The sequence below is a fragment of the Rhea americana genome, unplaced genomic scaffold, assembly GCF_003343005.1.
Source record: "Rhea americana isolate MKP2758 unplaced genomic scaffold, rheAme1 scaffold_292, whole genome shotgun sequence".
NCBI classification, from domain to species: domain Eukaryota; kingdom Metazoa; phylum Chordata; class Aves; order Rheiformes; family Rheidae; genus Rhea; species Rhea americana.
The window spans coordinates 671,032-698,110 of NW_028186415.1; the positions used below are offsets into that span (position 1 = coordinate 671,032).

The 27,079-nt window shown below is 35.6% G+C and overlaps 1 protein-coding gene across 2 annotated transcripts in view; it reads left to right on the forward strand.

Annotated features, from left to right (window-relative positions):
- TUSC3 (tumor suppressor candidate 3) overlaps positions 1-27,079 on the forward strand; it is a 137,443-nt gene that overhangs the window by 21,341 nt on the left and 89,023 nt on the right. For both annotated transcript variants that reach the window (XM_085309148.1, XM_085309149.1), the window contains exon 2: positions 26,628-26,797. In XM_085309148.1, coding sequence (XP_085165274.1) covers positions 26,628-26,797 — 170 coding nt within the window. The remainder of the gene's footprint in view (positions 1-26,627; positions 26,798-27,079) is intronic.

The window sequence follows — 27,079 nt, forward strand, 5'->3', positions numbered from 1 at the left end:
TCCCTCGCATTCAAGTTTTCCCCTGGTTTTCACCTGCTTTACTCTTTCTGGTCATCCTTTTCTCCTATTCAAGCTGTAGAAATATTATAACTTATTAACCATTTTCTTGTGGCTTGTTTGCGTTGTTAATTGTTCAGAAAGGACAATTTTTTTTTAATTATGTGAAAAAGAAACTTGGACCACTAAGGATATTGCGGATGTTGATTATTTTCCCAAGAGAGATGGCCTAACAGTGATCCATGTCAGGTTACATGTTTGATAGGAATTCTAAGCAGGGTGCCTTATTTCTAATGACACCCTACAAACAGAGAAAAGAACAACATTTTATAGCCAGGGATCTCAAGGTAGCCTGAATAAAAAGGATATGATTTTTTTGCCTGTTTTCTTTTTTTTTCTCTTACTTGATACACATCCTTAGAAATAAATGTTCTTAGAGTAGTTCTTTGAGAAAAAATAACAAATAATTGGATTAGCATATTGCTTCAGTGGTAACTAAAGTAACTTGATTTAAGTGGGACTGGTATATGCAAAATATGTCTTAGAATATGTTTCTGTGATACAGGAAGGAGTCTCAAAGTTCAAGTTACTTTATCCTGTAGATACTGATCAGATCTTTTAACACACTTGCCATCTTGGCAGATACTTTTCTTTTTGTAAGTGTTAGTCATCATGAACTCTTCTTTCTCCTTGAAATTCCTCTCTGTACTCAAAACAAATTCTTTCTTAAATTTATGTTTGAGAATACAGCTATCCTATGATGAATTTTGCTGCTAGGATTACTTTTAGATTCAGACCAGAAATGTATTTATCTTTTCATTATTTAGATTGTTTTTACTTTTTTGTTTTAGAAAAGACTTTCCTATAGCATCTTTTTTTYCCCTCTGATAGAGACTTTGTAGAATTTTTTTAATGTTTCCAGAAATAACTTTAACTCTCCTAGTACAGTTTTTCATTCTGTGTTGTCTTCTGTTTCTCGTTGTAGAAATCTACTTGTTTGCTAAACCTGTGAGTTTTTATAAAATGATATCTTTCTTTCTTACATTATTCTTCATTGTGACTTAATTGCTTAGTCGCACACATGTTTGTGACTATCTGGATATTTTTCCTTGTAGCTGTGTTTTTCTCTTTCCTGTATTTTGCTGGAATATTTTAAACAAATACATTTGCTCAATAATTTTGATCCTCCTTCTCTTGAGGAGAGAATTGGATATGTAYARGTAAGTTTAAAAATCACCTGTTTTATACCTGCTGTTCTAAGCCAGATTGTCATATTTTGCTATYCTTTTAAAGAGAGACCTGAATGAAATAACAAGATAGAATGATTCAAATTTTGATGTATATGTATCTGAAAATTAGGAAGTATGCTTTGTGTTGTTTGGAATTTGTTCTTTTATTCTTCACCCCAAAATCCAAGTATTTCTCTGAATTTGTTTGATGGGAGAATAGAGACGTGTTTGTAATCATTACGGTAATAGCAGACAAAGGTAGAAACGAATCGAGTGTTTAATTTCTGTATGTATTGCCCATCTCCTTTTTATCTCACCCTCTAATTCTTATCAAAAATCAAAGACCATGTGGCCATTAATGCTGTTGTGTATGTAAGTATATCATGTAAATCAACACCAAAATGCTTTCCCGTTAAGTTGTTCAAGAGAGACTAGCTGGTGTTATGTCATTCTTCCTACTGTGCTTCTGATATAACAGGCAATGATGTAACTGTTTGAGCTGTAGGCACTGTTTGAGATCCTCCCAGTTGTTGACAGTGAACATAACATTGTTTCTAACTTAATTTACTTGTTTCTCCTCACATCAGCTTTCCTTGGAAGTCCAGACCAGTTACAAATGAAAACAGAAACTGAAGTATTCTTTTTTACATCTAGGCTTTTAAGGAATCATTTTTTTTCTAAAATTGGAATGTCTTCTTCCAATTTGGTCAAATCATCATCTTAGGAAGCTATTTTCTGGCTTGAGCTGTAGAAAAATATTCAAAATGTACCTTCTAGATTCTATCTAGTTTGATCTCAGTCTCTGAAAAATCCTAGCAATAATAATCTCATTGTTAGCTTGTATTTAATGATTTCATGTGCTCTCCTGGTATCTCAAAACACCRTAAAGTAAGAGCCGGGATAAATTCTTCAAGTATTGTTTCTAACTATAAAGGTCGTTTAACCTTACAGATACTTAGTCTAGATTGTTGATTTGAAAGATACAAATGCTTCATTAATTCTTTTAAAGCTGGCTTTTCTGATCATGACATAAATTGAAGAAGCCCTCAAAGATTCAAGACAATTCTATTTCTTTGTGACTTCTATCTCTCTTAGATACGTGTTGGGTTCTCCATTTTTGAATCAAAGGTCTTGTTTTGGACTCATGGGTCTTGTTCATATTTCTTCTGTGAAAACTCTTGAGCAGGCTGTGTAAATTAGTCAGCTTCAGAAACTTTCCTCCTTTCTTAGACTTGAGGGGAAGGGGGAATTTAAAAATGGGAGGATGTGGTGCCAAATGCCATCAAAATGAAGGTGATCTCTGTCTGCTGGATGCTTCTGGTTTTTTCCCTCTGCACTCATTGCAACTCCCCTGATATGCCTGCGGCTAGTAATGGATTCTGATCTCATCATGATCACTCTCTACAGTACACATAAAGGAGGTGATTCTCACTCAGTAAGCTCTAAACATTGCCTCTCCTCTTGAGTATTCATCAGTTGACAAAAGTCATCACAGAAGTTTGTTTCTTTTTTCCTGTGTTTTGCCAAGAGAAAATGGTTCAACTAATGTCTCTTTCAAAAACAGTAAAACAGGCATCATACTATGATAGTGAGAGGAAATCTTCTCTCCCTGTTGAGCAGTGGTGAAACACTATGTTGTGCTTTGAATATTTTATAACCTCAACCTAAGATGCCAATATAAGCTAGTAAGAATGGCTGACCTCATTCAGACCGAGTACATCTAATCCCAGCATTCTTTCTCTAATGGCATCTCCAAGTGGATGGCTAGGGATGAATAAGAACAGAAGACGTTCCCCCATCGCCACCCCTGTATCTCCCATCCATCGACTACTTTCAGCTTGGCTTTTCCTGAGTTTGATGGGGTCCCATACTGAATCTCTCTGCAGGGAATTTTGTCATAATTAATTCAGCAATTCTGGATCTGGCTAGAAGTCATGATATATCTGTATACTTCGAGGTTTTCCTCTACCCTTTATGAAGAGTTCTGTTGAAAAAAAAAGAAAAAAAAAACAAGTTTTATTTGGGAAGAGATTCATCCCATCTGGAAACTTGAGGTCACGAAAGAAATACTATTCCATCATTCTGATGTACATACAAAACTGCCAAGCTCTTTTCAATAGGGAGGTACAGAAATGATTAGACAAATCAAAATATGCTGATCTGATCTTATACCCTCTCTAAGCTTTATTTGGTGTAGCTGATACAGAATCCAGGTCTGTAGTTACAGCTATTATCTACAGAGGATTGATCTGACCCCAAAATGAGAGTGTCTTTCCAGATATAAATTTTTACTGTTGTGTACCTTCTGCTGTGGCAGTATGTTCTGTTTAATCCAAAGATTGGTAGAACCACACACTGAGTGAAATACTTTGTGCAACTTCTATGTTCATTGAGTGTTCTCTCTGCTGCGAATGAGGAGACTGAAATTCAAATCTTACGTGCTTGGCTGAAATGTCAGGCAAATGTTATGGCTCATGCCTTTTCATCTTCCTAATCTTTGTAGTATTTTGCTGTCAAATAAAGTGAAAGCATCTTTCTTTTCTCCTCTTTCCTATGGGTAGGATTGTCCATTAGACATACTTCTGAATCTACTCCATATAGTTACTGCTGAAACACCTTGAAGCTATCTTTTTCCATGCCTTTATAGGATTCGCTTTAACAGAAGCTTGTTTTAACAGGAAGTAGATTTCTTTCTTCGCTTTCTTAGCCCTATAACATGAAATTGGCAAGTCAGTCTGGACTCAAATTTGTGTGTTATGGTGGAGGAATTCATTTGCAGTGATGATATACTTATCACCTCTGTTGGGGCTTGGTTAACATCTTTAGAATACCTGCTTTCACATCTTAATCACTAAGTTGAAGTGAATTTTATTATTCACAGAGGGTCAGCATTGTTAAGTTTAAGGTTCTTCTTTCGGGACTGTGCATTGCATCAAGACTTTGCCAAAAAATGCTGGCCTAAAATATAAGAGAGASACCATTTCCCTGCTTCAGAGGCACATTTCTTTGAGGATAATTGGGTGATATTTGGATCTACTATTGACAGTGTCCTTAGACTGTGCAAACAGTCTTCAAACTTTCTGAGACTGAGAATAAATAAGTAACATTGAACTGTAAATAATTTTCACTGGACTCATTTAGCCTTTTTGCTGGGCACAACCCTTTTGTCTTCAAACAGATTTAATGTTACAAAACTGGACTATATTTTACTGTTATGATAAAGAAATATTTGGTTCTTCTAAGCCATATACTGACATACAGATAGCTGTTATGACATACCAGACTTTGCCAAGTTTTCCAACAGTGTAAGTTTTATGCAGTATATACTCTCAGCAGGGCTTCTTCCATCCTGTGGATGATTGTCCTTCTGCAAGTCATGCAACTTCTGAATTGATAAGAATTAGAGCTGCTTATTCAGTAGATAACTCTGCATCTTCCTCTCAGTCATCTAGATTTATTACAAGATGCATTATGTTTTGGGAGATTTTACGCCAATAATCTGACAGCCCTAGGCTACTGTTTAGTTCAACAGTAGAACTCTTATCACCATATGCAAATGAAAAACTTAGAACTAGCTCCAAAGAGGGACATGGACCAGGACTCTTGTATTCTTGTGAATTTTTTTTTCTTAACATTTTCTAAGAAACATGAGATATGGACATATCTTCTGCAATCTAGTAGAGTTTATTTTGTAACTGTTGTATACCAAAAAATAAAATAAAAGAATCACTGGCAAACTAGTATATGATTTACTTGGGAAAATTATTGAACAAGTTTTGATAGTCTTTTTAAGAATGTGAAGAGCAAGAAGGTGATAGGAAATAGTCAGCACTAGTCTTAAGGAGTTCAAAGACAAATGCAAGTCCTGCACCTGCAACAGAACAGCACTGTGCATCAGTAGATGCTGCGGGATAGTTGGCACAAAAGGACCTGGTGGTCTTGAGGACAGCAAGTTGTATGTCAGTCAGCTGTGTTTCTTGCAGAAATGAAGGCTAATGGCATACTGAGTTTTGGTAGCAAGAAAGGAATTTAAGGGAAATAATCACAATTCAGCATTGATGAGACTGAATCTGTGAGTAGTGTCCAGTTCTGGTCCCCCTTGTCTCCCTCCATGGGGACTTTCAAAACTTGACTGTACAAGGCCCTCAGCAACCCTATCCAACTCCTGAAGTTAGCCATAGTTTAAGCAAGTGGTTGGACTGGTGACCTCTGGAGGTCCCTTCCACTGACATTTTTTCCCCACGATTATATAGTAAAAAAGATAAATTTTTTTAAGGCAAGGTTGAGCCTTTATATAATGGATGCTTATGTGATACAAATATTATTTTTCAAAAATGCAAATATCTGACTCTCATATTAGTTGTTCTGACAACTTAGATGAAAATCAATACTTATAAGATTTTGGCAAAGAAATATTTTAAGAATAAGTGAATACAAATTTCACTCATTTGGTACAGTTACTGATATATTGACTCTTTTTTTGACAAGTAATAATCACCTCCCTCAGCCTGCTGGCAAAGCTGTTGTGTTGCAGCCCAGGAAGCTGTTGGCCTGCAAGGGTGCATAGCTGGCTCATCTTCAGCTTGTTGTCTTCCCGGGTCCTTTTCTCTCCAGGTGATTAGCTTCAAACATCTTATATATCAACCATTCCGTCCAGTTTTGTATCATCTGCAATTTTAGTTTTCTAAGTGCAAGATTGACTGTAGAATTTAGTGATTTTAAAATATATTTTGACTAATTGGATAATGCAGATTTACAGACTATGTATGGAACACAACACTTGAGACTATAATACTAAATCTGTACTTATTTTTCTTGATTCTGATTTGACCTTTTCTGCTTGTGTATATTTTATGCATCTGCTTTTTAATAATCAGAATATAAAGGGATAGGATATATTTGATAATACTTAGTCCTGTGAATGTACATCTATGTAGAATGTCCCACTGAAGTTTGTATCCATCAATCCATACTCCCAACGATCTGTTCTGAAGCTTTATACAAAAAGAAAAAATGTGCTTTCTTGGACAAGCAACATAAGCACAAGCAATATTTCAGCTATATTTCTGACATGCCATGTTTTTTGAAGAGGTGACAATTCATCTACAGTCTTTAGGATGGCATGTGTGAGAATGAGAGGAAGTATTTTCAATGGTATCCTTCGAACTTAGAATGAACTTATGGAGMTCAACCGAGTATAAAACTTGACTGCTCTTGAGGTACACTGGCTGACTGACAGTGTATTTTCTTGAAAAATTGAGCTAAACCCATGGTCATATAGCAATACATTATACCTTATAGAAACCGAAAGTAGTATTTTATATTTTCAGTTGGGAGAGCATTGTCTTGATTCCCAAATCATAGTTTAATTTTGAACYTGCCTTACTACCAGAAATGAACTTTCATTATTTTGAAGAAATAGGTCTTTTTCTGTTCTCTTTTTATTAAAGATAAAAAAACTCAGAGTACAGAGGAACATTTGGAATAAGTCTTACGCCTCCAAAAGAAATATGTTGACTATGTTTTGTGTTCTGTGCCTCATACAGTTCAAGGGAATATGTAAAGATGTAAAGTCTCCAGTGTGACAGAAAATCAAATGAAACACAGAGAATAGTGCAAACGAGACAGAACATCAAACTCGCTTAGTTCATGRAACTGTTGGTTGAAAGTGCAGAAACACTGCATACCAAGAATATAGAGATATACAAGGAAGGTAGTTGATGAGATGTCACTGCAAAACACTGTAAACATGGCCTTGTAAATTTACAGTCAGAAGACACTGATTTTAGGTGTCTTGGATTCTCTATTGTCCTGTCCTGTGTGAGATACAAAAACTGCAATTTTGTTGCATTTTTTTGTTCTGTGAAAGTGAATGCCAATTCTAAGCTGTTGTGAGGACAGTGAGCATGATCCCAGGGTAAACAACTGTGAAAATACTCAATTCTGATATCAGCACTGAAGAATACATTGATAAATAACAAACCGTTTAGAAAAGAATTATAACAAATATTTGTAAGGTGCCCAGAAGTGAAAGACTTGAATTCAGTCCTTGTATAAAAACAAACATTAGGGATGGCCTTGACCACAATCTAAAACTATGTAGGGAATGATCTGTTAAGAAAGGTGTCTCTCATCTAGCAGAAAATTTCCTATTTGATTTAACAACTGAAAACCTCAGGCAAGTGAGATAAGAAATCAGGTGCATTTTATTTTTTTAATGTAAAGTATTAAAAATTGCTGGTTAATTTGCTTGTTGATTTAGTCTATTTTGTCTCAGTCTTTAGAATAAGATTATTTCTAAAAGGTCTACTTTGAACTGTATAAATCATGGAATTAATACAGCAATTGGATGTGATTCTAAGGGTCTTGTTTTGTAGTAAGTCAGACTCAGTGATTGAAATTGTGCTCTTTGGCTTAAACTATGAAAATTATCTATAACCAGCCCAGTTTCCCTAATTGATTTCTGTTCTGCAGTTCATTTTGTATGCTCTGTATTCTTTCAGTATGTCACGTATTTGTATCAACAAGGCATAACTGCATTGCAGAGTGACAAACTGACTTTTCTGCTGTCTTTTTAATCATTGGGGTTTTGGGCACTTCAAAGTTAGTGGGATCATTTCTTAGAATATTAGCCGAATGTTTCTCTGAAAGTTCTGAGCACTGAAATTAGCAGTGCTGACATTCTAAATGTCATTTGTACATCTGAAAGTCAGACCAGATGAATAATGCAAGTCATGCTTTCRTAGCTGTTCCGAATTTTACACAACTTGAGGAAAGCAACGCTGCCCCAATGTCTAATCAGTCAGTTCATTTATAGAGTTTTCATCAGAAGCCTCAGAGTTGGAATTAAGACTTCTTTTATTGAAGAAATGTCTCCAAAAACAGTCCAGCTTAAACCATTATAACATTGTTTTGGCTTCACTACTTCTCCCTCCCTTTCTGTCATCTGGATTTTCTTGAATATGCTAACATTACCTAAAAGTAATGTTTGTTACATRTACAGCCATCAGTATTTCAGTTCTGTGATGAATCTGTCTCTGTTAGGAGGTCTAATGAATTATCTGAGCTAAATGTGTTAGATTCTTAGAAATTGCCCTGGTGCTATCACTAGTTTCAACATGAGAGCTCATATCTACGTAATGGTGGCCCTTCTTGAATGTTATTGCTATCTTCCTCAATGATCATACAGAGAACTTTATTTGCAAGAGTTTGAGCAAGAAAACRAAAACAAAACTGCCCACTTGGTGAGGGTGGGTGGATTTCACAGTTAATTTCACACAATGATTGGACTGACATTGGTTTAATCAATTACCTGAGGAAGTGATCAGCTCTGGCTTAGACTGTAGGGATGATACCAGTGCTAAATACTGTCTCCAGACAGTTTTGAAGTAGTAAGGTCGCTGTCATGAGGACTAACAGATGGAATTATTATAAGAAAGGGAATTGGCAGGTAAACTGAAATCATATTTTTCCATACTATTACTTTGGGGAGAAATGCTTTAGGGTTTATAGAAATTTAATAAATATGCATAAGCAGATATTTTGTTCCACATCCTTTACATTTATACTGGCTTATTAAAGATTTAATTAAGTTTTCTAAAAAGGGRGAGGATGCATTCTTGCAAAAAAATGCAGATGACAGTGTAGGTTCACAATAATTAGGGCTTCAGGGATAAAATAAAGGGTCTCTGTAGTTAATGAATATTAAAGCAATGACTGCTCTGAAAATGTTTAAAAATGACAGCATTTTASTTATCAGATCTGCCTTTTGTTTGTGTTCTGGTCCTAATCCTTGAATATTTGTGACAATATACCACTTCTGAATTGTGAAAGTAAACAAAAGCTGCAGAAAGTATTTTTTTTTGGTACTCTTTTCTGCTCATAAGCAGATATTTTTGATAACTTCCTACTTTTGATTATTCTGCAGTGTCATTCTTCATTGTCCGTTTGTTTAAAACTGTTACCTTTGGGTCAGTTTATTAATATTTTCCTGATGAAGAAACCTCAAAAAGCTTTGCAAAGACTCCTATCTTTTTAAATCCCTCTTTAAGTCTCTTTTGCTCTCATGCTTCCAAAAACTTGACAGTGGTTAGACAATAGATATGGTGAAGCAACTCTGGATCGTGTTAACCAAGGTCCTTCATTATATTCTGCGTGCAGACATACAGAAACAAACAAATGAGATCTATTATCTCTTGTTGTATTCATAGCTTCTAAACTCTTGGAACGAGAACTCTCTCTCCATCCTGTCCTTGTCCAGTACCTGGCACAATTAAATTCTGCTCCTTGACTAGAATTTCCTAGCACTCATTGCATAAGTAAGAGCAATACTGAAACAGTAATTTGTTGCACAAAATCAATTAAGAGCATAGAATGAAGAGAATGTTCATTTTGCTTATTCTCTGGACAATCTAATCTGGTCAGTAAGATCTTTATCATTGTAATAGTAGAGAAGAAAAAAATATTATTCTGCAGTTTAAAAGGTTATTCAGTTCTGAGTTGAATACAGCTGCCTTGGGTTCTTTTGAAGGCTTTTGTGTAAGTCCTTGCATGCAGCTTTTCTTCTTCAAGCTGTACAGAATGTATTTAAATATACTGTTCAACTGTGTGTTGACTATGGCAGATACTCTCATCTTTTATGCTGAGACTCTCTTGGCCGTTTTCCAAATCTTCTTCTTTCCTTCCCTACATTGTCATTGATCCTGTATCACTTTAAGAATAAGTAGAGCTCTTCTGAAACTCTTCTTGGAAAAATAAGTTGCCCARTTTTCCAAGTCTGTCTTTTCTGTCCTCTCTGTTCCACTTACAGTTCCAGTGGTTGGTAGCACTGGCAAGAAAATAGCAATCAGTGGTCCTTTCCTCCTTTTCTCATTCATTCCTATGGGAAAAGTGGATACTTTCATTTCTGTGATGATGCAAATGGGGATAAGAGAAGAAGGATTTGCTTACTGAACTAAGCATGGACTATGGGGAAAGATCAGCAGGTAACAGAGCTAGCTGTAAAGTAATTTTCACAGTTGAATAAGGAACTGAACTCCTTCCAGCACAACTTTCTTTTAAAACTCATGGTCCCTGYGCACGGTTTTCCTTGCTCCTGTTATACAGCTTTTTGTTTTAACATTTTTAAAATAGACCCTTTCGTGAAAGTTCTTGTGTTGGTTGAAATTTGCCATTTTTAGTTGTTGGAAGACTGGCTTGACTGCATCTTGTTTTTGCCAACTCAATTTAAAAGTAACGGAAGAATAAACTTTCCTCTTGTGTTAACTGTGTATTTTGAAGTGGACACTCTCTATTAGGTATTTCAAAAAACAGTATTTGATTTTACATAAATATAAATTTTAATTTTAGTGTWACAGATTCTGGGAACTTTCTCTGAAGGCAGAGTTGTGTATATGGAAAGTGATCTAGTCACACTACAAATTACCTTTTATTTATAAAGAGCTGGTAGAAAGCTGAGGCCCAGGAGCCCTGTCATATTTTATGAAGTCTTTGAATACTTGGATGCTCATATTCTTGTTCATCTTTTGAACCATATGTTTGTGTATTTTTGGCAACTAACATTTTTCAGAAAAATATTAAATGTCTCTCTTCACTTTGTAACAAAAAATGTCCAATTGAATTGTCAAATATTTGGACTTGACCAAATATCCAAGAATATATCAGTTAGACAGTCAAATCATTTCAGTCTATTAGGAGTGCTATTTGTAAAGTGTATGTAAAGCAGCTCATTTGTATGCATGCTTAACGTTCATACAATTTCATTCCTGTTTATGTAACTTAGTATAAATAAAGTGCAGGATATTTGACTAYGTTATTTTTAATTTTTCTGTTTATCATGTCCTGTATACGCTTTATAAATAATTTCCTTATTAGAATTAGGTTGTTTTGCAGAGTAAATTCAATCTGGTTGAACTAAATTGTTGGAATGGAAGACAAATGCTTATGTGCCAGGATAGTAAATTGGAAAATAATGCCTCATATTGTTACTTTTTATGTGATTCAGAACTAAAAGTTTACAGCAAATCATATGGTGTTCTTGTGAAAGGATAGGTTTCTGTCAAATGGAGATAAAGTTTGCTCTCAGTCTTTGTGTCTGTAGGGATTAGGACAGTAACTGCATCTAATTCTTGGAGATGCTTTTCTCCTCCCTGTTGTCACTGATACATTATTTCGGTGAAAATGTATGGATATGAGCTGAAGTGTCTGCAGTGGATTTCTTTAATATAGTTCTCGTTACATATATTTCATTTCTAGACTTGTCAGAATTGGGATGTTTTTCTTAATTGTTATCTTCTTGTCTAAGTATAGAGGAAAAAAATTAATTGTAAAAGTTTGAGAATTTTATTTAGGGATGGGCACATATATAAAGCTTATACTGATTTTCCTCCTCCTCCTTCCCCCCAGCAAAGGGAGGAAGAAGTTTTGTAGCAAAGGATAGTAAACTGTTGAGAAAAGCTCTTCGCTAGTGCCCAGTGCATGAAATAGGAAACTGTGTCTCACTTGTATGTCATGGAGTATGAATTATGTCAGATTAAAATTGGAATAGGCTAATAAGCACATTTTTTTGAGGTATTTTTAAAGCCGTAAGACCTTTCAACCACTTTCAACAATGAAAATTTCGCTAATTGATTGTTTATGGTGATACAGCCAACATGAAATGAATGTTTCTGATTAAAATTTTTCCTTTTAATTGGGTGAACCTGGTTAATATTCTTGCATGTTCAATAAATACTCACCAATCTTTGCTTTGTTTTTAGACTTTGGTAAATCTCTCTCACGGCKGTTATTTTTAGTCTATCAAAAGTATTACCCTCTTATTCCCCTCCAGCACCCTATACATAGCTCACTAAGCTTACCAAAATTTTTTCTTGCTTGATCTTTCACTAGTGAGTTAGGTCACCTATTAGGTCATCTTTTTAAATGAGTTTATAATCTTAAATTCACAAATAAATAGATCAGAGCAGTGTTCTCTGTTCATTGGCCACTCACTGGTGCAGTCCTCCTGATGGGAAGGTGTGACTGCTGGACTGAATARCTTAGGGCATTGTGCTCTCATAAAAATACCAGTGGCAATATATCCTGCATTTGAACTGCAAAATGATTTGGTTTAACTTTCTTTATGGACCTATTGGTATAGTTAACTTCCTTTAATATATCAACACCATGGAAAATGGTCTAGCGTTTGTCGGGAAGCTAGGGAAGCAGTTTTAGGGTCGCAAGGCAGAAAGCACAGACCTTTACACTCATAAAGTGAGACTTTTGTATGAAAGCTGTTTCTGGAGATTCATGCGGTCACAAAACAAGGCTTCTGAGATGCTTTTTTTTTTCCACACTGATTTTAAAAAATAGATGGGACAAGAGTTGGAGGTGCACTGCTGGAAGGTGGCATTGTTAACTAGTGTGTAAATATTGACTTTGTTGAATGCAGATTTCAAAACTAGAGTGCTTAAATATTAGATAATAAATTGAATTAGCTGTAGTGTATTTTTTCACTTAGCTGCTAACCTGGAAGAGACAAGAAGCTGCGTAAGTTTTATTCACCAAATGTATGAATGTGTTCTGTGAAGAGAATGCAGCCTTTGACTTCACTAATATTTCAGTGTTTATCCTTTGTGGAATTTCCAAACTGTTTTAAATATAAAAGTAGCACTTCTGTCTCAGGATGTCCCTGAGCTGCAAGTGGAGAAGACTGGAGAAGATGCACTGAGATATCATACCATGTGCTTGTTCTGAGGCTACAGTGGACTTCAGTGTTTCAAAATTCATTCAAGTAGTCATGGACACAGAGCTCCCCACTCTTCAGCTGAAAAAAATTAGTGAAATTACTTCACAAAATTATTCTTATAATTGCTCTGAAGGAAAGTCCCTAGAATAGATCTGTGGAATGTATGACTTTTGCAGCCATGCCTTTAGTTTTCCATTATTCTACATTGATAAGCACCTTGAAAGCAAACAGTAAAAGCAAACTGCCAAATACTTATTCCTGTACCTTTCTTCCCTGTCTTTAAACAACCTATGTTTCCAAAGCAGGAGTAATCTTTTGTTTTCCTTAACTCAAGAAGCAGAATAACCAGCAGTCTCTAATGGGTCTTTCACAGAATTAAGGATTAATCTTTCTTGACTTGTTAGGTCTTGAAATTAGTTTTTTTTTCTTCAGAAAAAAGTAAACTCTAGCATTTTTTTGCAGAAAATCAGTTAAAAATAACTATATTAATGCTAGGTAGAGCAGCTGTAAGAAGTATAGTTTCCATGTAGTGAGAGAAGGAATGCTATTTTAAGTGATGTTAATATTTTTTTTTACTGTGTCTTTGCATTGGACACTTTATCCTGTCGGTACTTTGGTTTACGGGTAAAACATAGGGAATAAATAATATTAGCAGAACTTCAGAGTTTCTCTAATCAAAAATACAAAGGCTTCACCTGGTAACACCTATCTGTTTTTTTCTTTAGTATCCTTTCCCCTTTTATTCATAGCACAGTTCTTATTTCTTCCCCATCATCTGTATCCCAGTATACTCAGTGATTCTCAAACTGAAACAATGAGATTGCTTCAGACAGTTCTCTAAATATTGAAGAATGAGTTGCTTTAGACCTACCTGATTTCAAAACATTGAACTTGTGTGTATTGTCTCTAACTTTTTCATTCCCTGCTCCAGCCTATGTCACTAGTGTTAATTGTGCTAGTCACCTAATTGCAGATAAGTTTTTAGAGGACACGGAAAAAGGAAAAGCATTAAACAGTTTGTTTTCTCTGTATCAGTTGTAATGGTTTAATCCTAAAAGCAGAACTTAAAATAAGGACTGAAGTTCATGTTTCCCAGCTCATCCACCTGTTAAATTGAGTGCTGCAAGTATATGGCCGTCGTTGTGTGGAGGATGCGATTTGGGCAGAAGAGTGAGAACTCAGCTTTCTCAGCGAGAGTATTCTTATCACTACTTGGTTTATGAAAGGGCAGCTGGACCCACTGTTCAATTACTCCATATGAGAAAGTGTCACTATAGTTTTTTTCTTTGACATCAAACCTGTGTTACAAGTCTACTCCATGACTGGACCCRGTCTGAGAGTCAAAAAGATGCGGGAATTTTTAGTCTGTGAATCTCATCTGGATGTACATACAAGCTACTTTCAACCTTGCCAAATTTGAGATAATTTTTTTGTCACGTGCAGGCAGGTAGACTTTTAAGAATTTTTTTTTTGATATGTTTTTTGCATGATGCGTATGTGAAAGATGTGGGCAATTCTTGTTTCTAGTGCAGAGGGACAGGATTTTGGAGAGAACCCTTCTGGGCTTGGTTGGCATGCCTAATACATCTCTGGATTTGGTCCTTAGTCTGTTTCTTTAATTGAAAAAAGGTGAATCTTGCAAGTAACAAGTGGAGGAATTTTTTTTTCTTTAGAGGAGATGGCTTTAGGACATTATCTACTATGTTTTTTGGGTGAGGGGAAGCAGTTTTTAGATTTTAAGTGTCTTTCAATAAATTCCAGGTATACAGGCAGATTATTTTGCTGCTAGGAAAACAATAAGCAATCTTTAAAGACAAAAGATGCTTAAATGAAGATTCTTTCACTATTTGTAAGTTTTGCGGTTGATAGATATTTAATACATGGCAGGTGCTATGTATCCTTTGACAAAAATGTTCTGTAACACTGGAGATACTATGGCAATACTATACCATCAGGTACCAAAATGTATTTTAACTTGTGATGTGGCATTGTCTAAAAACAAGTTTCACACAATTACAAACTTAAACTAGTTGATATATACACTGTTTGGTGATATGTTATCACTTGTTTTTAAATAGTTTCTTCCTGGGTCATCCATATTTGAAAGCATTTCAGAAATATCTGTAAAAACAGCAGGAATTATTAAAGTTAATAGCTTTGAAATAGAAATGTTATCTTAAAAAATCTATTTAATTAAGCAAGAAAAAAAAATCTGTATTGCAGAATAACAGAGGTAGTATGTAAATGGAAAAAAAAAATCTGATTTGTTTTTGATCTTTGAAATGCTATGCAGCAAAAAAGTTGCCTGTATAGCAATTGTTGTAGGTCTCATGCCAGAGTTCTGCTTAGCACAGTGTCCATGCTTGGTAAGCAGCTGGTAGCGATGCTTAGGAAGGGACAGCATGAGCAAGACAAATACCCACTGTATTTTCCCAGATAGTACCCTCCAATTTCCAGATTATGAGCTTTCTGAGACTGAGGTTGTACCAGTGCTTTTGTTTACTTTTGTTACCTACATATATCAGTAGTAGAGGAGATGGAAAAAAAAAATTACATCTGATTTGTGATTAGACTCACAAACTGGGAAAGAGTTAGAATTTGGTTAGTGAGGCACTAGAAAGTGATATGATGCATCTATAATCAAAATAATCTTACTCACTTGTTGTAACTTTGAATAATTAAGATTATTTTAAAAAGGTATAGACAAAAATCAGTCAAATAGGTAATTTTAGATTTCTTAGAAGAAGAAAAAAGATCATGTTGTTGTTGTCAAGCTGACCTTTACTAGCCGATATTTGAACATTCCCATTTTATAGTGATCTGAGTACCTGACTAGTTCTACTAGCTGTGCAGTCTGAACATTTGTATTTTATGGTACTGTATAAACTGAGTTCAAATTAAGAAACTTTCCTGTTCTTTCAGTGTTCTTTGACATCTACAATTTTAAGCAGGATATGAAATTCGTATCTGTGATGACTCTTTAGATGATGTTTCATGGTCTTGAGTAACAGTATTAAGTTTTTCCACTCTAAAGCTATTTGATAACAGTTTTTATTGCAACTTCTTGATTCTAACTGTTGAAGTACTTATCTTGTACATAGATTAGTTTGTGCATAGTTAGATATGCATAGGATTATTTAAGAAAGTACCTACTTGGCTGATTTTGCTTGTCAGAAGATAGAAAATGTTTATTGCTTATCACTAGCATATTTATACTCTGCTATTTGTCTTTCAGTTCAATTACTGTTTGCAGTGTATTGAGAAGTGATGAAGCAGATGAGAAATTTAGCTCTATTGTTTACTTTCCAAGCGTACTCATCGCAAAGTAACCTTTTTTTATTAGTAGTAAAGGTTACAATAGGGAATAAGTACTTTGGAATCCTCTTCGGAATAACAAAAAGGCAAACCCGTGACCTTTGCTTGCACATTTTTTTAGTTTTGAGAGATAAAGTAGTCAGGCCATTCTGTACAATTTCTTTTGGTAACAGAATCCCTCTACAAAAAAGGGAACAGAAAACTGAAATGTTTATTAGTTGGGTGGTGAAATATGATAATACTTGACAAAACACATCTTCACTTCTCAATTCCTATGATTGGCTTGATAAAATATTTTTCTAGGTACATGAGATAATTGTTGTTCATACAGGTTTATTTAAATTCCTGATTTGCCTTATATATTCTTAACTGGGCATATGCACCTTACTGGCAAAGCTCATACCTGGAATGTTTTTCAACTAGATGCTTTTCACAAGCCTGTAATTCAGCAGCACTGTGTACATCTTTGGAATGGAATGGAAGGGTCTTTCCAGTAATGTAGATTTTTGACTTACTGTATCATGAAATGTAGAACAAAGAGCCCCAGCATTTACTTTGAGCAGAAGGGCAGTTTTGGTGCTAGAATTTGCTTCACATTCACCAAGAACAAAAAATAGGTTGGAACTACTGTTCAGAGAAGAGATGTTCTGGTCAAAGCCATGTGCTTTGAATGCTATACTTCCCATGTTCCAAATGTTCCAAAATTGCTCTATAGATAGTAAGTGAATCTACAACTAGATTAGATATGAAACCTAGCATCAGTTTGCGGAGGATGAAATCTAGGCATGCAGACTTTGCAGACTGTCTTCATTATATTCAGACTTGAAGTCAATATTTTGATTGCCWGAATTCTATTCCAAAGAAACATCAAGTTCAAGTTAAAGTTGACTTTTATTTTCTTCTAGTCATTCTCTTACAGATACAGAAAATATAATAGGACAGATTACTCTGAAGGGGTTTTATTTCCCATTTCTCTTTTTCCTTTTCTCTCCCTTTTCCATTGTTCAATGCAAGTTATTTGAATTTCTCCCTGAGCAGCATCTCCTCATTCTGTATAAAGTACATGAGGTACATGCACTGATATGTACAAAACTATTTAATACATGAGCAGCCTGATCCTGGATTACCAAGCTCTTTTAGCTTTTTCTGTAACACTATTTTTTTATAATAATTCTCTTGTTTTAAAGAGATTCAATAGAGCATAACAATTTGCAGTAAAGTTGATGGGGAATAGTTGGTAATGTAGCACTGTTTGGAGAAATGCTCAACTTATCTTCACAAATAGTGCTTGAGAGAAGTTGAACAAGAATATAATTCAAGAAAAGAGACCCTCCTTTATTTTCAAACCTGCTCTACACTCCAGGCTTAGAGAAGAATGACATATGCAGGATGGAAAAAGGCTTGTGTCTATTTTCTGTACTATTCAGCCTTTGCTTTTACTACACAAATGACATTTCTTCAAGTGATCTAGATAGTTTGAGTAAGGCAGACTGCTGAGCACAGCAAACATTAAAGGAGTGAAATTGGAACCAAAGTTACTTCATTTTTAAAAATAAACAACATTAATAACGTGTCTGGGAAGTCAGTATCCCTTGTAGTAAGAGAGAGGTTCACAAATTATGGGAATGCTCTTGAATAACTTCCAGTAGTTAATTCATGGTTCTCTACTGTAAATTCAGCCAGGCTACTCAATGCTGTGAGGCAAGGCTTACAACAAATTTAAACTTGATTAAAGCTTTTGGAAGATGTGTAGAAGAATTCTTAAAACTCAAAATGGTAATGGCTTCAACATACAGAAATTAGTTTAAAAGGCTGTGGTASCTAAATTCAGTCTTAGCTAAAACTCACAAATCTTTGAAAATAGCAGGCTGTATGAGTGTATCACAGCATGTCTTGATTATCTGTAGCTGTGAGACTTGTTCCTAGCTAGACTTTGAAAGAGCTTTTGTTTCTGAAATAATAATTGCATACAGGACTGAAACATCTACTTAAAAATCATAAACTAGTATTCTAAAAAATTTGTTCATATCCAGCTGTCAGGGTTCTAAATATTGAAAAAAGATGCACATTCATTTAGAATTAGTAAGTTAGACATCTTATTATTGAATTATCTGTACTGAATCTTCCTACTTTTTACCGGTGTTGCATCATTTTAACATTTTGCAAAGGCTTTCCACTCCCATCTTTTAATCAAGAACTTCTGCAATATTTTCACTAGGTCATCCTGAAGTGTTTTCCCACTGAGAATAAGTTGGACTTTTTAAGCCTCTTTGTTTAACAAGTTCTCTTGGAATCATCCTCATTGCCCTATATTATGCTCTCCCAAGAGTAATATCCTTACGATGTAAAGGTGACCTAAGCAAAATATATATTGAGGTTAAGCTGATGCTTTTTTCTAATTTTATGTTTCATCCCTTTGCTATTTTCTTTTACATTTTTAATTGCTTCCATGTTTTTAAACAATAATAAAATAAAAAAGTAGGGGAAAAGGCTATAATGGTTTAAGGCATCTTTCCTAAGCTCACTTCTGTAAACTGTTAAATTGTTTAACTTGTGTTTATTTAGTGTGATACAATAAAGGTTCTGTTTCTTAAAGTTAACCATTTGTTTGCAGTACTAATGTCCTGCTCTATAAATTATACTGTATGCTTTGAAGACTTAATTATATATTAGATGAATAATTTCATGAATAGTTCCACTTGCTAAAAAATAAAATGTGCAACAAATTATAAATATTTTGAGAAGTATTATTTACAAAAATGAACAATTTTTCCATTTCAAAAGCTGTGTGCTTTATGGTAATTAAGGATCTTTCACTGAAGTCCATTTTCAAGAATGAGCTAGTGAAGGGTACCCTAAGAACTCCTGAAATCACCTGCAGAGATCCATGTAAACCATTATACAAGCTACTTTCTAGCTTGCATTTTCTACAGTGAGAAACTTATACTAATGTTGTTGGTTTTTTTTTGTGAATGATCAGAAGATGACAGCTCTATGTAATAGGAAATCAACCAGATTTTTCTTTAGTTGCTATTAGAGCAACATATGGGCTAAAATCAAGAGCCTTCAGGACTTGTAGTTCTGTGTTATTTTAGCTGTTCAGATTTAAAAGGACATTTTAGACTTAATATCACAAAATGTAGGCTGTTCAATGTAAAGATGAAAATCAATGTCTGATTCCAAGAAGCAGACCCTCGGCTGTAAATCATCACAGCTATTTTTATTTCAAGTTAGTGGAGAATGTTATCAAGTCCGTCATACTGTGCCAGTTTACACGACTGCTTTAATCGTGTTTAGGTAATGGTTCTTTGTAAATTAAAGAAATAATTTGTCTGGAAGGAATAAAAGTACCTTACCAGATTGCTTTGCACATTAATGATTAGCAGTATGTGCATTAACTCTGGTTCTTTTAAAACGAACAAAAACTTTGAAACATCTTGGAAAGCTAAAGAGGAGAAGGAGACAAGGGAAGAGAAACATTTAATGTACTGATACAGCCATTCTCAACAGAGTGAGAAAAGTTTATGATCTCTAGAACAAACCGTGCTTCTGTTGCCTCCAGAATTTGATGTAAATGATGCTGATTTCTACTGTAGAAGGGCATTTTGCTCTCTGTAAGATCAGATACTTAATGCTGGAGGTTTCCATTAGACCTTGAGTTTCTTGTATTGTGTATTAAGTAATTTTATTTGAAGATGTTTGTAAATTTGACGTGATCAGTGGTTTCAGTGCTTGACTGTAGACAGTTTCATAATAGAGAATAAATAATATTTCAGATAATCAGAGGAGTAAACTTTGTAAAGAGTATGTTTTAGTTTTGTGCCAAGTTCCAGAATAATCTTGGAAGCATTAGGGAGGAGAGAGGATGTAGAAGGATCAAAGAAATTATTTTTCTTAAGTAACTTAATGTCCATGTGCCGTGTGCACCCTTGTTTAGAGTTTACTCTTACAAACAAGAGAAAGTCGTAGTTAGAGAAACTCATGTTTTTGGATAGTAAAGAAATAAAGAAGCTATGTAACAAGGTTTATAAACAGAAGAACAAAGGGAGATTTGTGTAGGAAAGGAGTCATCTTTCCCCTTGTTAGTGCCTAGGGAATGATACAGCTACATAAGATTACTTGAGAATATGCAAGTTTTGTTTTGTCAGGTATTATGAATGATAAAGAAAACTCTGTTCTGGATCTACATTCAAGGAAAAATGGAATATTGGTAGTATAAATTCTTACATAGGCAGGTATCAGAAGAAAAAATGACTACACAAATTAATCACCTAAACGATATCATTTTAAAATATTAGCTTTATTGTCCTTTCTGCTGTTAAACTAATGGAATCACTAATTCCATATCTCTGAATGTTTAGTCTTGTTTAGACATGTTTTACAGGAGCTAGTAGTAGGAGCTACCAAGGAACTGCTAAAGTGCATCTATTTAGCATAGTTTCTCTATACTATTATTCTTAATGCAATTAAAGACTAAAAAAGAGGAATGTTACAAGAAGTTGGGATTTAAGCTATGTACTTCATATTAAGAGAGGTTTACAAGGCTTCTTATGTACCTTGATCAAGGCAACCTTGTTTCTTACAATGTATTTTGTCTTGAAATAATTGCCTAGAAAGCTAACATTTCTTGGGGCTGTGACTCCCTGACTGAACAAAGTGAAGTATTCGTCAATGGCAGTTTCAGCCCGCAGTAGCTGAGTTTGACATACGCATAAAGGAACATGGAAGTCACCTCAAATCTTTTGAATGACGAACCATAACTTAGAATCTTTAAAATTTGTAGTTAAACTTAATTCCTCCCCACTAGCAAATGTAATATGAAATTATTAATTGTAAACTCTTTGCTTTTATTCATTATGCCATAGAAACTATGAAGATTAAGCTACTGGTCTGAGGATGAATTTTTCATCAGGAAAGGAGAATGGCTTGGTAATGAGTGATGCCCCTGCCTTAATAGTGGTAGACAGAATTACTAGAAGCAGATTGCTGAGATTGAGCACCTACGAGCGCTCTCTTAGCACTCGTGGGTATATCCCATCAGCATCCATGGATTTGTGGGTGTCAGGCTTGCCTAAATGATCTCTAAACCAATCCYCCTCGACCAAGGGGAAGGTCTTCCTCTCTCCAGGCCTTCTCTCCTGTCTCCAGGGTGTGGGATTCCTGAGGGCTGCYCTTAGTCTGCCCTGCAGTAAAGACTGAAGCAAAGAAGGCACTCAGTAACTCTGCCTTCTCCATATCCTTYGTCACCAGGGCACCCGCCCCATTCAGCAGCAGGCCCCCGTTTTACATAGTCTTCCTTTTGCTACTGATGCATTTGAAGAAGCCCTTCTTGTTGTCCTTGACATCCCTTGCCAGATTTAATTCCAAATGGGCCTTAGCTGTCCTCGTTGCATCCCTGCATACTCTGACAGCATTCTTAYATTTTTTCCAGGTGGCCTGTCCCTTTTTCCACATTTTTGTACTTTCTTGTGTTTGAGTTTTGGCAGGAGYTTCTTGCTCGCTCATGCAGGTCTTCTACTGCCTTTGTTTGACTTCTTACTCACTCTTAAAACTACTTAGAGGACTTTTTATTAAGTCTCCCCGTACAACCCTTGACYCTGCTTTTGCGGAGCTGATGTCTTCCCCATTCACATGTCTGGTAGTAGTGAGGGGGCACTATCTTACCTGAGGAGGAGCTGAAACCTATCCAGCTGAAGGAGGCTAATTGGTAGAGACAATACATTTCAAATGAAAAGAGGCTAGTTTAGAAACTGAAGCACGGAGCGGTGGCTTTGGGTTTTTGTTCTTTGCCTTTTTTTAACAGACCGTTTGCCTTAAGTTATTTGTGTGGTGTTATTCTGAGTGAAGGCAAAGTAAATCAAAGGAAACTTAAGAAAGAAAAAGAAAATTTCTGTAATAGGAACCAGTAGAAAATATGATAATAGTAAAGATGATCTGATAAGGCTTTAGTGAGAACCAAGGAGAAACTACCCTTTGCCATACTCCTTGGTGTAGTATATATTTCCCATATCAATGATCAGAATCAGCAAGAGTTTAAAATCTTAAATATTTTGACTTAAGAGATTTGTCTTGAGAATCTCAGAGGCATTCGGGGGCAGCCAGAACAAGCTGCAATTGCGATTTCCCCCCAACCCTCCGCCCCCAGATAGAGATGCTTTGAGTTGGGCCAAGAAGAACTTAGCAAATTTGCCTGAGGAAGGTTAACAGTCARATGAGGGGAGATCTGTTTATCATTTGTTTTGTCTGCATTGTACCTTGAGAAAATGAATAAATAAACTTATTTTTTGAGTTGCTAATCTGCTAATCACAGAGCATGAAAGGGTAGGCTAGTAGATGCCAGGCTCTGCTGGGTTAAGAAGCAGGAGGGAGGAGATATGTCGGATCACTGGGAAGCAGTCCTGAGCAGGGGATTATTTGTGGGGGCTTCTAACCAGGTGCAGATGCCAGAAGCGAGGCCTGCCAGGATCTTCTTGTTCACAACTTGTCACAGTTTGCCTGTGGTTTGGACAGGTGGCATAGTCTGTACCCTTGGTGGAAAGCAGACAAATTTCATTCTTCTTCTTTGTTCTTGACTCAGTGATGTGAACAGCTGCAAGTGGAAGAATCTTCTTCTAACCRTAGAGACAAAAGCAGAATTACTAGAATTGCTGTCCTAAGGGCCATATTTCATCAGGGATTGCTCATCTGCTTTATGGGATGTTCTGGGATTAATGTTCTGGGCCAGAACGGTAATGATTCTATCCSTTCCTCAGCAGCAGAAATGGATTTCATCGGTGCTCTTTTCATGGGGAAATCCCCGTCCTACATAAAGAACTACTTTCATTGTGGTACCAAAAATTTCCTGGATTCTGATTTTCTCATTTTTGTTTATAAGAGTTACTTAGTTTTGAAAAAATGTTGCTACTACCTATTTTCATTTGTTATGACACAGTGTAGCAGTGGCAATTAAGATGTCAGCGTTTGTACTGTTTTCACACACAGATCTTATGCGTTTTTCTTATTCTATTAGAGGCATCAGCTAATGAAAATAAATAAATGACATGTAGCTGCTCTTCCCCCCTCATTGATTTGAATGTTCAGTATGTTTTTATCAGTAGACTGTTAACCATTACCCTTTGATAGTTACTTTATTTGCACCATCAAAATTGCAAATTTCTTACAGGAAGAATTTGTCTTCCTCAGACTTATGTTTGTGCTTTTTTTTTTCAGTGCTTCTGCTAAAACATTCGCTTTGAGTTAGCAGCATAAARCTAGCAAGTGCTCGGAGGAATTCTATAGCTAAACGAACAAGTTTAAACAAATGTAAAATCTTTATCATAGACTGTGAAAAGCAACAGAAAATTTAGCAGTCTTGGGCAAATTTGAGAAAATGTATCTTTTTTTTATAGATGAATTGCAATTGTTTATGTCTTTCAGTCATCATATGATGYTTTTTGTTCAATGGGTCAGAATTAGCCATTTCCTATTTCCAGATTTCCTTTGGGAGAAAGTTTGCCAAATGGGTGAAAAGAAGCAATTCTGTAGAACTTTTGCCGAACTCTAGAATCCTARTAGTTATTTATTTTGGTGACAGGTTATATACAGTTTGTATAGCGGGGTGGAAATGAAGTGTAAACATATGATGTATACTAGCAAAAGAAAAAAATATTAAAGGCTGAAGTCCATGCCTTCTTCATTCTAAGTAAAGTAAATGACAAGAATAATTTGAGATAGGCTAGGGTATTAATAGCTTTTCTTTCCGTTAWGGCAACAGGGAAGCTTCTGCCTCTTGTTTCTAAATGCTTGCTGTTAGCTTTTCTTTTTTACTGTTTCCCTTTATTTTTAACACACCCATCTTTTAAAGAGGAGAAAAATTTTGATTGGAGATACAGTCCATACGCATACATTTATTCCAAATACTGTTTTCTTATTTTTTTAAAAAAATAACTTTTATTCTACAAACTTTTTACTTTTTATTTTCTTTATTATGAAAATATCAAAAGGTCCATTTTGGATTCCTAAGAATCACAGAATCGTTGAGGTTGGAAGGGACCTCTGGAGATCATCTAGTCCAACCCCCCTTGCTCAAGTAGGGTCACCTAGAGCGTGGTAGACAGGGTCGCATCCTGGCAGGCTTGGAATATCTCCAGAGGAGRAGACTCCACAACCTCTCTGGGCAACCTGGTCCCGCACTCTGTCACTCTCAGTAAAGAAGTTCCTCCTCATATTTAGCTCAGTTGGTTAGAGCGTGGTGCTAATAATGCCAAGGTCGCGGGTTCGATCCCCATATGGGCCACTTGTTTGAGGGTTGGACTAGATGATCTCCAGAGGTCCCTTCCAACCTTACCGATCCTGTGATTCAGGCAGAACTTCCTGTGGTTCAGTTCTGCCCATTGCCTCTTGTCCTGTCACATGGCACCACTGAAAAGAGTTCAGCCCCATCCCCTTGACACCCTCCCTTCAGGTACTTGTACACATTGATAAGATGAAGGCTGTGCTAGTTTTAGCATTTGTTTAAAGTATACACTTTTTCCTTTTAAACAGAACTGGTCAATTTTCTGAGTGTAATGACTGAAAGGTAGGTGCCTGCTTGATCTGAAGTCAAAGAATAAAATCTTGACCTTGAAAGGTGTCACATTCTCTGAATACAGGTGCTGAACATTAAAAAGTGAAATGCAGAGCTAAATGGGAACTCATTTAACAGTAGATTTATTTTGTGAATTTTATTATTAAATGAGGTGAGGAAAAGATAAYAGCTTACGCAGCAGCATGCATTGTGCAAATATCTTATAAATGACAAAACAGTATCAGACCTTCCTCTATCTGTAAAGTTGTTCTGAACCAGAAAGTCTTAAAGTACAGGACATTCCACAGATTCCCTTGTGAATTCTTGAGCCATCAGTCTCTTGTRTCAATTACTCCGTGAAAAGAAACTTTCTGGAATAGAAGTAAATCAAAGAGTGTTAGGAGACTTAGATGCAGTTGGATCTCTTAAGAAGGTTTGGCTTTACAGAAACATGTTTTGTCGTTTATACAAGTGATTATTCACCATCTGTTGAGTGATGATTTTACATTTGAAAGAACTAGATGACTGCTGAATCCACTGAAGCTAGTAATAAAATTTTACTTGATGACTTTATACTCCTGAAGTACTAGCTTAGTTACCTGCTTTACTTTAAATTTAATAGTAGTTTCATTACATTAAAAAAGACAAAAGACTTAAGTGGTTGAGAACATTCTGGTGATCTTCACAGTACTGCACGAAGGCTGCCTGAAGGTGATGTTATCCATGGGTGAATTGGAAAAAAACAGGACAAGTGTTTGTGGTAGCATAAGTCTCTGTAGAAAGCTTTGTACAGAATTGGCTCTAAAGAAGTCTCTTCCCCTGTGGTCGATTATTTAGTAGAAACAAATAATGCAGCAATAATAAAGACTGCTTTATTTCTTATCTTCTTTTCAGTCAAGGTCATACTTTTGCTTTAAATCACTTAGTGACACTTTATGGAGTTCGATTTCTTTTCTCTGAATAAGGCTTATTCTGAAAAGTGTTTGGTCTTCTGTACCAAGCAAAACATGATGCATACTTCTGTGTCAATTTAAAATTTGTTAAGTCTTTTTATTATTTTTTTCAACTTCTTGCTTCAGTTATTGAAGCTTTTGCTAATATTTTCCACATTCTTCTTCKCTCCTTATGTTTTATTGAACAGAACTAGAGTTCCTCATGTAAAACTAGTGCATCTTCTGAAATGAACAGTAAGATTTAATCCAGACACTGCCAATCCTAAGAAATCTAGGAAATGAGTAGGCTTTATTTTTTAATTGATATCCTTAGGGATTCTTTTTTGTAATCAAAGAACTTAAAAATAAAAAATCATAGTACTAATTGATTCATTGGTATTCTCATGATAAGCAAAATTGTGATCTGTCGTTTAGATTGGTGTTTGTAAACATCGGCTAATGAATAAGAATAGAAATGAAATTTTTTTAAAAATCTAAGCCCATATGGGATCAAATAAACTTGGTGATCTCAAAGCTGTTCAAAATYTATGATGATCAAAGGTTCTGTTAATATCAAAACTTCAGTTACCAGCTGTGCCTTGAAAGGAGTCAAGGTCCTCCTTTGTCAGAAGTAGTAACCTGTATCTCTAATTTATTTTTAAATGTCTGTTCTCTTTAAGAGCAGATTGAGTTATTTTAAGGGATTTATAAACTACTCGTTCTTAAATGTACATATAAGACTAAGTTGTGCTATAAGCTACATGGTTATCCCCCCTAAGCTCCCTGTAAGTGAATAAGAGCTCAGAGGATGCAAAGGCAGAACATAGCCACAAAGTCCTTGAAGTTTAAGTTTAAGCATTCCTCATTCTTGTATTTGGTTACAGAATCTTTTGGCTGAAAAGGTGGAACAGCTCATGGAGTGGAGCTCAAGGCGCTCCGTCGTTCGCATGAATGGAGACAAATTCCGAAGATTTGTGAAGGCTCCACCTCGTAACTACTCTGTGATAGTGATGTTCACTGCTCTGCAGCCACAACGACAGTGTTCTGTTTGCAGGTAATTTATACCTTAGTGATGTTTTTTGTCTTCTTCACCACAGTTTAAGTGAACATTTTAAGCACAAGTTGGATTGTTCTTCACATGGGGCAGGTGCTCAGAATTTAAAGCCTTACTGCCTGTAATAGCATCTTCTTCAACTTGCTTTTAATCTGTATGATGCATTTTAGTTGTCTGGTTAGTTTCAGTTTGTATTTTTTATTATAGCTGAACAAAATGTACATCACTGATGAAGATCTCCTCCTTAAGAAAAATGCTTTGCTTTGTTATCAGTCGGCTGTG